Source organism: Motacilla alba, chromosome 4 (genome assembly GCF_015832195.1).
Source record: "Motacilla alba alba isolate MOTALB_02 chromosome 4, Motacilla_alba_V1.0_pri, whole genome shotgun sequence".
Taxonomy (NCBI): Eukaryota; Metazoa; Chordata; class Aves; order Passeriformes; family Motacillidae; genus Motacilla; species Motacilla alba.
Genome location: NC_052019.1, coordinates 12,068,014 through 12,084,011, shown reverse-complemented (window position 1 = coordinate 12,084,011; position 15,998 = coordinate 12,068,014). Strand labels below are relative to the sequence as shown.

Here is a 15,998-nt window from a genome sequence, read left to right as displayed (position 1 = left end):
CCAGGGGTTTAGACAAAACAGGTAATTTTTTCCATTTTTCGTTACAAATCAGGCTGTGTCATAGAGATAAAAAGGAAGATCGTATCAGAAAGTATTTCTGAGAGCTGTCAGCAGAAAATGGTCAATGTTCTCTTAGAGTAATAATCTGGAAGTAGCATAAAAGTGATATGAATATTGTGTCTAAATAAGTTAAGCAGTAGAAGTTTTCTTCCAAAATCCAGCAAATTAAACTGAATTACATTAACATTTGGGTAGACTGTTCTCATTGTCTTTGCCTAATTAGACATCTAATGTTTTACATTATATGAAAGACAATAATGGTGTGGTTTTAAAGACTACTTTTTAATTTGCCAGAATTTTGCCTTGGGGTACTAACAATGACAAAATAGAAATTCAAAACTGGCTATTAATTATGCCAACTAATAGCTTTGGTCTACTGTCTAGTTTAACTGGGTGATCTTTTTCTTTGTACAAAACTAAATAGACATGTACCATCTGGCATAATGTACTTTAACATTTGTAGTGCCCATGTAAGTGTCCAAGTAAATTAAACCTGTCTGTAGCTTTTAATCATGATATTTTATTTGGTTTTCTTATTTGTATTATATTAACATTAAACTACTAATTAACAGTATCAGTTATTTGTCTTCCTGAGTTGACTAGACAACTTTCCACTAATATCAACAAAGAACAAAGCAGATGCTCAGCTCTGAGTATCCCAGAAAGTTAATACAATAAACCTTAAATCAATCAGTATTACTTAATGTGTGGAAAAACTATAAAAACATTGAGGGGAGTAGCCAATTTTGCTAGTGGTAAGGACAGTAATCATCTTTGCGTGTCTGTGTATTTTATTGGACACTAGAAACCCCAGCCAGCTTGGGCTGTACTGGTGGCTATCCATGTAAGTCCACAATAAAGAGCAGCTTCTATTCCTGAAGAATATACAGGCATATTGGTACTTTAATCAGAGACTTTTATTTAAATTTCTGTTTCTGGTGAGAAATACAGCAATTTCATGCTGATTTTTTAGTACTTAGTGCATTCAATTTCTTCTACGATAAAGGGCAGCAATGGTGAAAATATTCCCACATACCTTCTCTAGCAACTCCTGATTTGTTCTAATTAACAGCTGCTTTTCTTCTACCCATTTTGAATCCTGTGAAGAAAATACATAGATTTGTTAAAGAAGACAAATGAATGCCTACAATAATAAGATTTCAGACATCATTTTGCATTCAAGTATAAAATTGTCACACACTGAAAAATGAAGCCATTATAAATGTTTCAAGGATGTAGAGCATTTCATACAGTGAAAATAAAAGTTCTTTCCTGTAGCAGTCTTTTGTTTCCCAGTATGTTTCAGCTAGTAGGTACTTTAAAATCTTTACATGTAGCAATTGTGGGTTACCACAGTTATATGCTTTATGTCATTTTTAAAACATTTATTTACTCAGCTGAACTCAAAACTATTGCTTTCCATTGCAAAGGTTTGGAAACTTTCTTGCAAAATCATCCCATTTTAAGTAGTGCAATTCAAATACAAATGGAGAAAGGGATGAAAATGCTTTTACTACCCCAAATGACCAAAAGGACGCTTCAGCAATATAAAGTTAATTACCCTCTGCTAAAAAGCTGAGAATCTGGCTAATGCACAGTGTTTGTGACAAGAAATTCAAGGCTGTGGAGGAAGGGAAGTGATGCAAGACATTGAATACTCTATTTGGAAACTGTATTTCCAATTAATCATTTGTTCCAAAACATGTCTTTCCTTTTAGGTTTTCCCATGGCTTCAAAAGGCCTCATGAAATATTCCTTCAAAGGACCAAGCTACAAAAACTCATGGCCAGCCAAAACTGGACATTCAGATTTAATGGATTATAACAGCCAAATTTGCTCTTTTTTTCTGTAGAGAAATCTATTTACATAACCTTGCTCATGCTGCTCTAAAAGGTTTATTAAAACAATTTCCAACACTTAATATGCCATACTAACTCTAGATCAAATTATCTTCCAGGTTCAAGGGGTGATCTATTTAAAATCTAAATGCCTTTACTAAAGTATTAAGGGTGATGAATTATTTTTCAGGAAGATATTTGCACACTGATGTTGCATAAGCAATCAATGAAATCTGGATATCCCAGCCCATCAAATATCCTTGAAATGTCAATCTAAAATATTATGATATTATATTGAGTCCAATTAGAATTTTTTTAAAACATTTTTGTTTTTCTACTTACTATCTACTACAATTTCATGTTGTACTGTTCTCTCTACCTTTTTCCATTCATGCACAAAAATGCATTTCATGTAATAAACAAGCTCTTCAGGGTTGTGATGTTATAAGAATAATATACTAAAATGAGTACTGAAAGGCATTGCACTTGTCAAGAACTTTTGAGGCAAGTGAAAGAAATGCTGAAAATAAATTCTGGTATCTAGTTTACTATTTAACTAGCATTTTATTAAGGTCAAGGAGTGAAGAGTTGCATGCACAGACTTAGGGTGGACATCCCAACGCACCCAATGCAGGGATATGGTAAAAGTACCCACATGGTAAGGTTCAACAGCTGTATCAGACTGCAGCTTCAACTACTCCAGTTCACACAAGTAGAAAAAACAGATCAATCTGCTCTATGGTAATAAATTTCTGCGTCTTTCTTGATGGAGTCCAGCTGCACTTTCTGAGAAAACCTGAACTGCATTTACACACCAGACCATTGAGACAATTCAGCATTCATCCATCTGGCATATTGCATACTCCAATACTTTTAGATTTATTATTTGCCATTATTTAAATATATTTAATATTATTTAAATATATTTAATATTATTTAAATATTTGCCATTAGATGTTTTAGGAATTTCTTCATTTAATATAAAATTTCTTATGCATGCACCTCAATGTACCATGAAGAAATGGATTATTAGTTTTGTGTTACTTCTGGGGGAATATTGACAAGTCCAGCCAGAAGAGAGATTAACAAAAGTCATTGCAGTTACTTTGAAATTACACATAAGTTGTTATAAACCAAGCTTCACATAATTTTTTAACAATAAGCTTCTAATTTCATGCTCTGAAATTGACTTCAGGAAATTTTCAGGAATAATATAGTTTTGATTCATTATTTCCTTTACAAACACACTTTAGGGGCTGGTTCCCAGAATGAATATTCCACAATTATTATTAAATCATCATCACTACCATGACATCTAAATGACAAAAGTAGTAATAAATAATTTTTTAAAAAACCACATAGAGCACAAAGAATTCAGTTTATCATACAACCATTTATTTTGTTGACTGTAAATACTAACAGCTCAGGAGAACCAAGCAGGTGCTAGAGCTCCCAGGAAGACATTGTGATCCCCTCTGAGGAAAGCTAATGCTCAGTGTACAAACCAGCCCACTAGAAACAACATCATAGTGCTCCTTGTCACATCCCTGTTCACCCTCTCAGGATTACTAAGAGATACAAAGTGGAAAATGTGGTTCTGAATCTCAAAGTGATAACTGATTAAATTCTAATTTCCAGATACACCTTTTTGACATAACTCTCTTGCAGAAAAATCACAGAAGTAATTCCTTACGTGGGAAACCAAATTCATTTATCTTATTTGCATACACAGTACTTACATTATACACTGTACAGTCAATTATCTTGTTAATGTTTTCAACTACGCAGCAGTTTGCCCACAACATCTTTCTTATCAACAACCCAAAATAGCAGCAGTAGATGCCTGGGAGGTCTTTGGTTTCATTTATTCTTCCAGAAGTTCAGTGGGCCATCATTTTTAGATTGATAACATATTCTTAGTTTTTAGTCATATTGTATTTACATGAAATTCACTAAGCGAATTGCAATTTGTGTGGAAGCTAGCATAAATGATTTTTGTCCTTAATTTGAATATGGTCCCCAAACCTTTGCATTGATACAGAATCTCAGAGAAAATTTTAATTACAAAGAATAAACCATAAAAATAGTTTCATCATTCATTTGGCATTATATGTGAGTTGTGTCCACTGCTACAGGATCATCTTTGAAATGTATAGCTACCTCTATCTTATTACTATAAGCTACCTGCAAACTTAAATTCTTATTTCAAACAATAAAGCATTAAATAACATCTCCCCAATTTCTACTGTATGTTCTAGCAGTCACACAACTACACAACTTTCAAATGCATACTCATAACCCTTAATCAGACTCCTGAGGGCCCCAGACAATATTAAATATGCATCAGTAGACACATCTTTGATGAGTATTTACATATATTATATATACTGAAGCACAAGGCCTGATTTTACTTTGTGTGATGGTTTGGGAATCTGAAAGCAACTGGGCCCTCTGAGACTTTAAACCCAGGAGAGTAACACCTCAAGTGGCTCCTATTAACCTGACAGCTCAGTGTTCACATCTCTAGTGTGTCTAGACGTTGGGGTTTAAAAAAAATTTTCTTTGGTACACACCAAAAATATTCTCCGGTAGAAATATAGAATATTTATCTTATTAGAATATTTATCTTATGTTTATAACAAATAGTAACAAAATGGAAAAGAGGAGAAAGCCCTTCACCAAATGACAACGAGAACAGAACGTGCATGTACACGCGGTTATTTTGATACTATGCTTTAGTGTATTATGTGTTAGAAAATGAGTCTGTAATGACATTTTCTTAGAGTGCACAATCCGTTCCTTTATTTGACTGATGTAATGCTGCAGGAGCAATTAAGCTGCATCATTCACACCAACACACCAGTAAGCAGCGAAGATGGCAAGGGCACCACTGCATGCAGCGGAGAACACGATGTGGGAGAGCACATTGAGAGAGCCTTTTACCTGTCCCTTCTCCATTAGAGCTTTCTCCAGGTCCTCAATTTTTGCCTGACACCTGAGAAGATCAGCTTGCAGTTGTTCACGAGTCTGGGGGAGGGGAAGGAGAGAGAAGGGGAAGGATAAATCAAAAGTAAATATATTTTCTACTATTTTATTGGCTGTTCCATCACCTTTTAATGTTTTTCATTAAAATAGTTGGTTTTGTGTTTATGTTACATGATATTTGAAGCTGCCAGTTTAATGGGATTGTTCCTTCCTAGCCTAAAAAGATGTTAACATCCCATATTCAGTGACAAAGTTTTTACCAGGGGGGAAAAAAAATAGAAACTGAAAGAGCTCTAAGAAGCTATTCATAAGCTTTAGTAACTTAAGGCAACTGGGGAAAAAGGGACAAGGGAGAAAGAGAATTGCATTAAGCACTGAAAAAGGCCTTTAGGTATATGAAATACACAGACCCAAAACAAATTACATATCCCATAAACAGCATATGTTGGTCTGTTTCCCTCATTTACATCATCATTACACTCACCACTACAGTACAGTGGGTATTACCCCCTACGTCCAGTGATGAACTAAAAGGCACTGGATCATACAAGGTACTAAACAAAAAAGGATATAAACCACATGTTTCTGGAGACCCTCAGCCACTGAGGCTCCTTGACCTACCACAAGTATTTTTTCCACCCTACTTTGGGTACTTTTTCTACTTTTTCCCCCAAGCAGTTTAAATATTCCTACAGGGATTTTTTTTCCTGCATCTGTGCAACTTTGGGTCCTTGCTTCCCTTAAGCTTCATCTAAAAGTAATAAGAAATGTTCATCCCACCAAAATAAACTATGCAAAAATCTAATTTATGATTCACTCAAGAGATGGATTTGCAGGGATGTACCAAAAACACCAAAACACCATTAAAAAGAAATAGCAACAATTTCCAAGACTACAAAAAGTACAGTCTGTAAACGCTTGCCAAATAAAATTTAAAAAACCCCATGAAGGCAAAGAAAATATATAATAGCCTCTCACAGGTGGCTAATAGATGACTGCCCCTGAAATCCTTTTTTTAATAGTAGATGGATTTATGCCCCCCGTCCTAATACTATCTTGAGGAGTGATCTTCAAGTCTTGATAGTTTTCCTTGGCTAAGTGTCCTACTTAAAAAGAGAGTGTCAAAACTGACTAGGCTTTTGTAAGATGCTAAGAACTCTAATAACTAAAGCCATGAAGCAGTAATTCTGCTATTACAAGAACTATATTTCACAGGAAAAAATAAAAAATAAGTGTAGGTTGGTTGAGTCCTTTCCCAGCAGTAATTTTTAAACACATTAAAATCATTTTCCTTCTGCATTCTTAGCAACACACTGCAGTGGCACAGTACAGTGAAGGTCACATGTAGCAAGACAGCAACATGTAATAATCATAGTATTTAATATGTTACTCCATTTTTGGGGTTTGGGGAAGTTGTAGAAGGAAGAAGGTCAGGGATTTTTTAACTGTCAGCTCATGTTCAACTTGGTGTCCATCAGAAGCCCCCACTTCCTGTTGGGCGAAACTGCTTTCCAGTGAGCCAGAACCAAGATTTGGGTCAAATTTTTGATTCAGGTTTGGGTCAGATTTTTAAATACTCATATGATGGAAGTACCTAAGTGCTTGTAACAACCCACCCTGTGATTCATTTAAAATCCATCATGTCACTACCTAAATTGCAGGTTCAAATGGGTTATCACTCTCATAGCATAGAAATCTTTAATATATCATACATGTTAGAATAAAGTATAATGACATCTTTGTTCTGATTGCACCAGATGAATCTAAATTATCACCTTACCTATGACATCTTCTAATCCTCAAAAACATTATGCTTTGCATTTCACTGACCCACAAAGATACCTCCTGCTATTACAAATGGTTTCAGCTTTTTCTGTTATTTCAGAGTTACAAGAATTTCAATTAAAAAATTACCCTTGCTTCTCTCTCTGCATCCAGGGTTCCACCAACTTGTTCTTGGAGCAATGCATATGCTCTTTGCAAAGCTTGATACTCTCTTGTTAGCTGGCAAAACCTGAGTTCAGCTTCTTCTTTAGGCGTGCTCTTAATGAAAAGGGGGGGAAAAGTGGGTTAGTAAAAATATATTTAATAATGGGTTAGTCTGTGCAGAAGACAGACTCACAAACAAGCAATGCAACTCATACTAAGTCTCAAAGTTTAATAAAGTCCTAAAACAAGTGCAAAGGAAAGGAAGGAAGAATGATAAGTAACTGTGTCTACCACACAATTTAAGGGCAGCGTAAGCTGCCACGTAAGACAGCAATGTACAGAAATGGGAAAACTGTCTGGGGAAAGATGAAAGAGTTTTGTGCAACACTATCTTCAGCCACTCCAGAGCCAGAGGGGTCTCAAAAGCTATTTGTTCTCTTTCTCATGCTGTCCACCCTTCCCTCCTTACACTTGCTCTCTACAATGCCAGGGTAAAGCACACTGACACAGAAGTTACATTTCAAAATGATTTCAAATATATTTTCTTAAATTTATTCTTTGAATACTAAGTATTTTCAAAGTCTTTATTTTCCTTGAATTTTGAGCCACGAACTTAAACATTTCCTATACTGCTGAGGACAAGAAATGTCCTTCACTTTAATTAATTTCTGCTCCAGGAATTTGAGTTCTAAGGAAAAGAGATTACAATATTATTAGACACTAAACCTAGGAAAAAAGGAAGATTCTTCTGAGGAGTATTAGGCAAAAGTTAGTGAACAAGAAAGAAAGAAAAGATGAAAAAGAGCATCTAATTCGTGCTTTGTGCTCCCGCACGCAATCTTCCAAAGTAGGCCAGCAGCAGTGTGTATCACAGAGCCAGGACAAAACATGTCACTGGGTATTTACTACCTATGATCATTTAAGCATTCATGAATTGCAAAGGACTCTCTGAGTATTGTGAGCAAAGAAAGAAAATCCTGATTGTATCAAAACAGTCAAATAAATTATAAGGTTGAAAGGCAAACTATTGTCTAGTAAGCACTGACTTTTGGCAAAGCAATATGCCTATTCATTTTTCTTTTGACTAATAAGAAAGAGTATGAGAAAAAAAAATATTTCTCACACCAATATCTGCCAAATCTGTCAGGCAGAATATTATCTTACTAATTTTATTGCGAAGTGTATGTGTTACCAGACTTGAAAAAAACCCCAAGGAATTCTCTGCCAAATCTTTCACAGTTCATGTGGTACAATGGCTGAAAGTTTGAATTTATACTTCAAGAGGTAGAAAGAAGAATGAATCAGTTACCACTTACATCTTCCAAATCTTCTTCTGGTGTTGCAGGTGTCCTGTCTGTTTTATCTGTGTTGTATGAAGTTACAGATGAAGTTTCTGAATCAAGAGATTCTTCGTCAAATCCAAAAAATGTCTCCACAACATGCCTCTGAAAAATTAGGTTTTTTTAGCTAGTAGCAAAACAGATGAAAAGCCCCAATGACCCAGAAAGCAGTAACCAAGGTCTTCTCTGATGATTATTTTAGTATTTAGGAAGAAATAAAGGTTCCAGTGCCAATTATTCTCTACCTAAATAAGTTACTTTTTCAACCATTTGTGGAAGAACCTCCAAGAACAGAACTGGACATAGAACAGAGATGAGGATATAAAAAGAATAATATATAATAATGCTTCAGCAAAACTATAAAACCTAATTACCAAAATCACACAAGTCCTTACATGATTCACAGTAGAGAAATCCAATATCTATTCAGAAGAAAGTAAGCCAGTACAATGCAACATTTAACACGTGCAACCAAAAGGAAAAAAAGTATTCTGGAGACCAAGGTGGAACAAATTTAATTGCTCATACTAACTGCAAAAAGAAAAAAAAAAGAAAAAAATCCTATTTTGGAAAACCCTACTTAAAGGTATAACTTAATGCTTATCATTTGTTTTTTTCAGTATCATCATTCTCTTTTTTTTTTTCAAAAAGTTTGCTACAAAACTATGTGTAACCAAAAAGAGAGGTCTAGGGAAAAGCAGCATTGCACTGCAGATTTAAAAAATTTTACATAACATTATCAATTAAATGCATGCTTAGAGAAAATGAGAGAAGATTAGTAGCTAGTGGAAATGAGTACAATATCAGTTGTGAAAGTGTTGATTTTTTTAATATAAACTTAGTCACATAAAGCAGCATATTTCCATGGAAATTCAACCGTTTTAAAAAGTTGTTTATAAATCTAACTAGAAAAAAAGGTTTTTAACTGTTATTAATCAATAGAAAGTAGAACTTCTCACACCACACAAATCCAACACAATTTCAGAGAAGCAAGAAAACTGAAAGTATTTTTTTTAAGGTTGTTGCTGAAAAATGGATTCAGGTTAGGAAGCAGCCTAGACAGAGAGGGTGATGGAGAGAGGTGGCTGTAAGAAGATGAAGAAAGATCTCTATATGTTTTGCCACTGCTTGATACTGAAGCACAGATCCTGATGTCACAGCTTGCTGTTTGGGTCTTTTTCAAGTACATATCAGAGGCTGTCTTTGAGAAGACAATAGCTTGTTCATTAAAGTAGCCATAAGGATTAAAAAAGTTATCAGTTGTATGAACTCCAAATATCACGAATCCCACATTTCAGCAAAGAATTGTTATCAATCAATTTAATTTAAGGTACTGAAAACTTTTAACTATAATGCCCTCTCCAATGATGATTTCCAAATATTTATCTTTCCTTGCAGTTTTCCAGACTTACCTAACCTTAGAGATTTTTTTCCAGTACATCTACATAAGTATGGTCTTTTTCTCACAAAGCCCTAATGCTCACTATATTCTTTTGGCTCAGCACAGCTCTCATCAGCAGTCAAAATACTCTGTTTTGATTTAAGAGGTACCAAAAAATCAAGCTTGTAGGTGTGACTTTTTGCCTGCATTCATGACACCATGTGCTCCATTACCAGTCTGCAGCCCTGGTCACCACAGTCCACCAGGTCACAACCTCATCACTCATAAGCTGAGCAAGTCCATAATAGTTTCACAGTACAGCTAATTCCACTCAAACTGCCAAAGACAGCTCCAAGGTCATGTCCTGAATCACTCAACTGCTTCACTTAAGAAGACCCCTTCAAACAGCACTTGAAAATTTTCATTCAGAAACCCAAAAAGCCGTATCTTTTCTAAACAGATGTTTATCTATATGCACGCAGATAAATAGGATGCAGCACAAAAGGCAAAGAGCTTCCAAACAACCTTGAGAAACAAATTTCCTTTTGCAAGCTACTTAACCACTACTTTGTGAATTCATAGGATCACAGCTATAGTGCCACAGTGCTGGAAAGACATCACTCTTTCCTCACTTGTTCAGGAAGCACTGTGATCTTTCACCAGGCACACCTATGACCAAGGTGCTAAAGACAAACAGTTCCCTGGGATAATCTAATCCTTTCCTCCAGCATTCACCAGTTCACCTTTCTGCCCTACTTAACAAAACAAAGGGCACAAGGAATAGGTTTAAGCTCTAGTCTAAAAATACAGACTTATCCAGAAAGCTAATGTATTTACTCTCACTTAAATTAAAACCATTTCAGACTTCTCTTTAGATACAAAGGTTTACCCCAAAACACAAGGGGTCACCAGTCCTTGGGAGATGGCTCATCCATCCCATGGCTTTCCTCCCCCACTGAATACTGGCTGCAGCTTACAACCATGTAACAGTAATAATATAAATAAATATTGGAAGTTGAAAACAGGGCTAAAGAAATGGTGCTACTTCAAGTTGTAAGGAAGACAAATTTGCAATTTGCAAGTCAGTTCAACTCACTTTCCTGACTCCAAACTGATCAGCAGATACAGTTTCATAAACAAGAAGGTACATTTCACAGAGGTAAAGAAGGTGGTGGCAGGTAAACAAAGTGTCAAGTCTGGACTTTGCAAAGGCTGGCAGAAGGGATTTCTAAAAGATGGAGAACAAATCTCCAATTTATTATCATATGGCACAGAGATCACAGTACCATAAGGGTCAGCAGCAGCTGAACTAGGAGTGGCAATAAAACCTACCCACCTATGGGATTTTTTTGCTACATCTCTGCTGTACAGCCACTTTTAGGTAACTCAGGTCAAATGTCTTCCTTTAACCCTGCATGCACACACCCACCCAGGCCATTTCAAGAAATTAAAATAAATTAGCAGAACAACAGTGATTTTGATTTTAAAAAAAAGTATATCGTCTGGAGAAAATATTTAAAGCAATGTCATTATTGTGAAAAATAATTTGAACATTTCACTTGTAGCAAAAGTAGGGGAAAAATATATACATATCAATAAATACACCACTTGATTACTAGATATGAGGGAATTCTGAAAAAAAACCCCTTAGAATTTCTCATCACACTAAAAAAACCCAACACTTAAAGGAGAGTTAAAAGTCAAAAACTTTTAACTGCTATAAAGACTGCCTGTAATACTTGGAGTTAACAAGTGAACAATTTATTTTTAAGACACCTTCATTTTTAGAAAAGCTGTATATTTGTCATTTTATGGAGCAGATCTGTTCCACAGCAATAGAGATATTTAATTACTGTATATTACCTGCACATGCATGAATTGCTTCATGACATAATTACAAAATAGCCAGTTTTACTCTTGATCATCTAGTATCTGAAACAACCAACTACAAGAACTGATTCACAGCAAAACCAGAACAAATTAATTCACAAGGGAACAGCTGTAGAGAGAGAGAAAAAGAGTACTCAAAAAAAGACATGTGAGTCATAAAGTTGTAGTTAATAAATAATAAAGCATCAATAAATATATCCGCTCCAAGGGAGATTCCATGCATGCCTCAAAAGCAGAACCACAATAGCTTCTGAAAAGTATACAGAAATGCACAATACTCACTAGATTTTTGAAACTATATAAACTATGTTTATTCAAGTTTCATTCAAACTTTTTTAAAAAATGGAAACATTGTGAGTTAACAACTTAAGAGATTGCTTTATATTTGTTTGCACATTTCTTATTTCTAAATCACAACTTCTTAACGGAGAAAATAGAGATGTAAATTGCTGAAAAATTCTGATTTGAATTCTAATTTCCACTGACTACTGCAATGCATTTAATAGCAAGTATTTTTCATGTGGATTTATAGCGACGTTTTCATATAATTTTAAAGTGAAATTATGCATTAAGTCTTTATAACTCAAGTATTAACACTTCTACTGAATTATGGTGCTCAGTAAACATCAAAGTTTAGACTACTATAAATCAACAGTGACACATAAACTACATTATATGCAAATTTCAATATAATCTGATTTCTCTGTTGGTAAAGCAGTTTAATTTTACATTTAAATATCTCATTTTAAGAGATCTAATTGAACGTGATGAAAAAGATCCAAGATATATTTCCTGGTAATGCAATCAGATGTGCTCATCAGTAACTTCTTACCTTCATGCTTATATGTCATTTCTTGGCAGCCAGAAAAATAAAGGCACACCAAAGCACAGAGGCAGAGAAAAAAAGAAAAATATAAAACAAGAAATATGAACTCCATCATCCACCACTGTGCAGGCTTTCCACTACTGCAAATACAGTTCATTTATTAAAGTTAAAAAAAAAGACACAATCCATGGAGTCCTGCAGTTACCAAATAGGCTGGGTAAATATGTCTTACTTTCAAATGCATGACTCCATCCATCATGGAATGAATGTAACTCCATTCCACATGTCAAAAGTAAACAAAATATAAAAATATTGCTTCTGAAGTTTCTTGGTTATTTCACAACAAAAACTAAAAAAAAAAATATTAAAAAGCACCTTGGACAAAACCAGGTACCTGACTATACAGAGTCACTAATCACTCCTCTGAAGACCCTGCAAGCACAGAGGTTATAAAGCCCATCCCACTTTGCTGCTCCTTTCCTTGGGGAGCCTGAAGCAGTTGCCAGCATTGTTCCATGGACTCCTTGGGAATTAAGAGTGCTCAGTGAAAGCTCCAGTAGCAACAGTAACCTAGTGCACCTACAGAGCTCCAGAAATAACACTGATAGCTAATTACAAAACCAAGAAATACAGAATTGTCAGAAGCTTCTCAGCTGAACTGATCTTCAGGGCTGTAAAGGCTACTGACAGATCATTCACACAAGATGTCTCAAAGATGGAGAAAGGCATTCCATGGATTCTGTTCCAGGTAACACAAACAACTGTCAGGAAAATACTCATTAGAAAACAACCACAGACTCTCTGCAGTCAGACCATCTCAGGAATGAAGGAAGCTGAAGACTAAAAGCACACATTTAGGAAAATCTGCAACAGATGAGTGTAAATCTTCACCCTGGCACCACGTTCCTGGTTATTAGAGCAAAAAAAGAATCATTCTATACTTTCCAGAATGAGCTTATCTGATCACTTTCATGAAAGCTCATTCTCATGAATTATTTCCTCCTTCACTTTGTCACAAGGAATGGGATGCATCTGGAAATAGATGCAACCCACCAACATACAATCCCATTTGCTCTTCTCTCATAACTTTCTCTTTTTTCACTTGTTTTTGTTTTTTAGTCCTGCTTTTCCTTTCAGGAGACAGCATTAAATAGAATTTCAAATGGTCACTACAGCTATTGAAGAGCTAATGGAGAGGGGATGGAATAATTTGTAGCAGAAATTCCTACTACTAATTAATTTGTTCTTTCTGATGTATCTTTCATACCCTAAATAAGAAGCACACCCGTACTAGCTCTGTTGCCCATATGCGTACAATTCTTGAAGTATACTCAGCAGAATTCCCCATATTATAGCACTCTTAGCAAACAGAAAACAGCATTGCCACAAAATGTTTAATGGTATCATGCCCATTCTCTCCAATCCTCATGTTTTTCAACTCCTGCTTTTGTTGACAAGGAAAAGACACCAAAAGCATCAGGCAGCTCAAGAAAAAGCAGGAAAGGAACAGTGCCTATATCAGCTGAAATTCTGCTAACACAGAGCACTTTCAAGACATAAATGCATATTTATTCAAGTTTTCAGCCTACAGAAAATCTCATCACCGGTTACCAACACCTAAAAATGGACTTAACTAGCTTTGTTTCATGAGGAATTTTACAATTTAGTGAAGGATCTTACACATTTGACTTACAGTCAGATAAAGGCCAATAATTAGAGAAAACTATTAAAAAGTACAGTACAAGTTACATACATATATATATATATGTTTAATTTTGCATTCTTTTTTTTTTAATTGCTCTCAAAACACAAATTTCCAGTTACACTACATCAAGAAAGAATGGTTTACAGTTGCTGCAAATATAATTGGCAGGATCTAGTGTTACTTCTGATTTTTTTTTTTTTTTCCTATGTAAAAGACACATCATTATTAGAAACAGAATTTGAAGAAACTACAGTGAAATAGAGAGTCCCAAAGGATAAATTTTTCAGAATATAGGTATTAGAGTGCAGAGCAATAAAAAAGCACCACCTGGAGATTACCAAGAATAGACTGTGCAGAACACACTGACACAACGCACTCATTTATGACAGAATATATCTTAAGCTACTATATAGATGATAATGAAAGCTCCACTCTTCATTTCCATTTTTCCCCTCTTACTCCATTTCCCACCTCCTACACACATGCTCCAGGCTGCTAATGTTCAACTTCATAAAAAACATTATTCAGCAAATTACTTTTAGTGCATTACAAGAAACTTTAAAGGCATTTTCTGAAGCAAAACTTCTCTGTTTTTATAATCTGAATTTTTGTCTTGAACCCTGTATTCTAGAGCAGATAAGTTATTAATGTGTAACAGTTGGAACTGTCTTACTACTTACATATCACATACAGAAATATTATTTCAGTAACATCCCCAGTATGAGTTATTCTTTAATTGTGATTTAGCTCTATGTTTGTACAAGTAGTTTAAAGGGGGTATGTTCTTTAAAAGAGGCTGAATATTTGTCCTTTGAAATTGTAGTTGTTTCAAGCCATTAAATAATTACCCCTCAAGCCACTTGAATATTTAGGCTACAGTGACTAAAAATGTAATTTTATTGTTTATTTAAAAGAAACCCCAAAACAACATCACGTGTGTGAAGTACAAAACTCTTGAATTACCCTGAAAAATGAAGCACTTACCAGTTCATGTAAGCAGAAGAATTATATGGATTTTTCTCATTAAGCAGAAATTTAAACTCAGGCAGTATTTGAAAGAGATGTTGTTCACAGCAACAGAAATGCATGAAAAACCGAAGGTTTGCTCACCTTTGGAGGCTTCAGGCTTTTCCTCCTCTGTTTTTTAGACCGCAATAAACGTTCTCTTTCCTAGAAGGAAAGAGAACATTTTGGTATGGGTTTGTTTTAAAACTACACTTAGATATGTCTAACACAGAGAAATATCATTCACATTTTCTTTAAGCCTCTGGTAAAGCTAACACGATGTCTTTATCCTTTTGAATAACACCATGTTACACCACACTGTACTGCAGCTTTATGCCTTTAGCAAACAAACCTTCAGCCACGTACTTCACGCATTTGATGGGAAATTGGCAAGAAAAGGCTTTGTTAAACACTGAGCACAGCTTTCTGACAGTTCTTTTGACTCTTTTACCAAGCAAGAAGCTCACTATGGAAACAGAATTCAGAGTGTCACTCCAGTGTTCAACCATCCTGAAGCAGCAGGTCGGTAGCCAAAAATAGTCCAGTCTCAGTAATTAAAAGTTATTATATCAGACATATTCTGATATACAAGCATGCATGTGTAGATACAGTGTTATATCTGACTTTTCCTTGTAGGGCAAAAGTCTCAAATCCAAAGGCACTCTCAGTCTCTGTCAACTTAGTCGCTGTCTTTTTTCTACTCCAGTTTCGGTGCAAGATCACAATAAACTATACCATGACATGAGGAGGCCATGACTGCAAATGCAAGATTTATGTTTGTCTAAATCCAAGAATACTGCCTCAAATTCCAAAGGAGAAAAGGAGGAAGAGACGGTAAAAAATGCGAAGGAGAAAGCCAAAAAACCCCAACAACACAGGAGGCAGGTGCTCTGTCTTCTTGCTTTTTTCTGATTCTTTCCTTAGCTCCGCATCTTTGTTTGCAGCACCTCTATTTTTAAAAGACAGATTGCAGTTCCAAGTGCTTCTTTAGCAGTTATTGCTCACTGCATGGTATTATTCTATTAGTTATTTGCTTTGC

The 15,998-nt window shown here is 35.2% G+C and overlaps 1 protein-coding gene across 7 annotated transcripts in view; it reads right to left on the bottom strand.

The window, feature by feature from the left end:
* JAKMIP1 (janus kinase and microtubule interacting protein 1) overlaps positions 1 to 15,998 on the bottom strand; it is a 92,836-nt gene that overhangs the window by 40,160 nt on the left and 36,678 nt on the right. For all 7 annotated transcript variants that reach the window (XM_038135872.1, XM_038135873.1, XM_038135870.1 and 4 more), the window contains exons 8-12: positions 15,065 to 15,124; positions 8,129 to 8,257; positions 6,798 to 6,926; positions 4,842 to 4,925; positions 1,097 to 1,159 (exon numbers count right to left, since the gene is read on the bottom strand). In XM_038135872.1, coding sequence (XP_037991800.1) covers positions 1,097 to 1,159; positions 4,842 to 4,925; positions 6,798 to 6,926; positions 8,129 to 8,257; positions 15,065 to 15,124 — 465 coding nt within the window. The remainder of the gene's footprint in view (positions 1 to 1,096; positions 1,160 to 4,841; positions 4,926 to 6,797; positions 6,927 to 8,128; positions 8,258 to 15,064; positions 15,125 to 15,998) is intronic.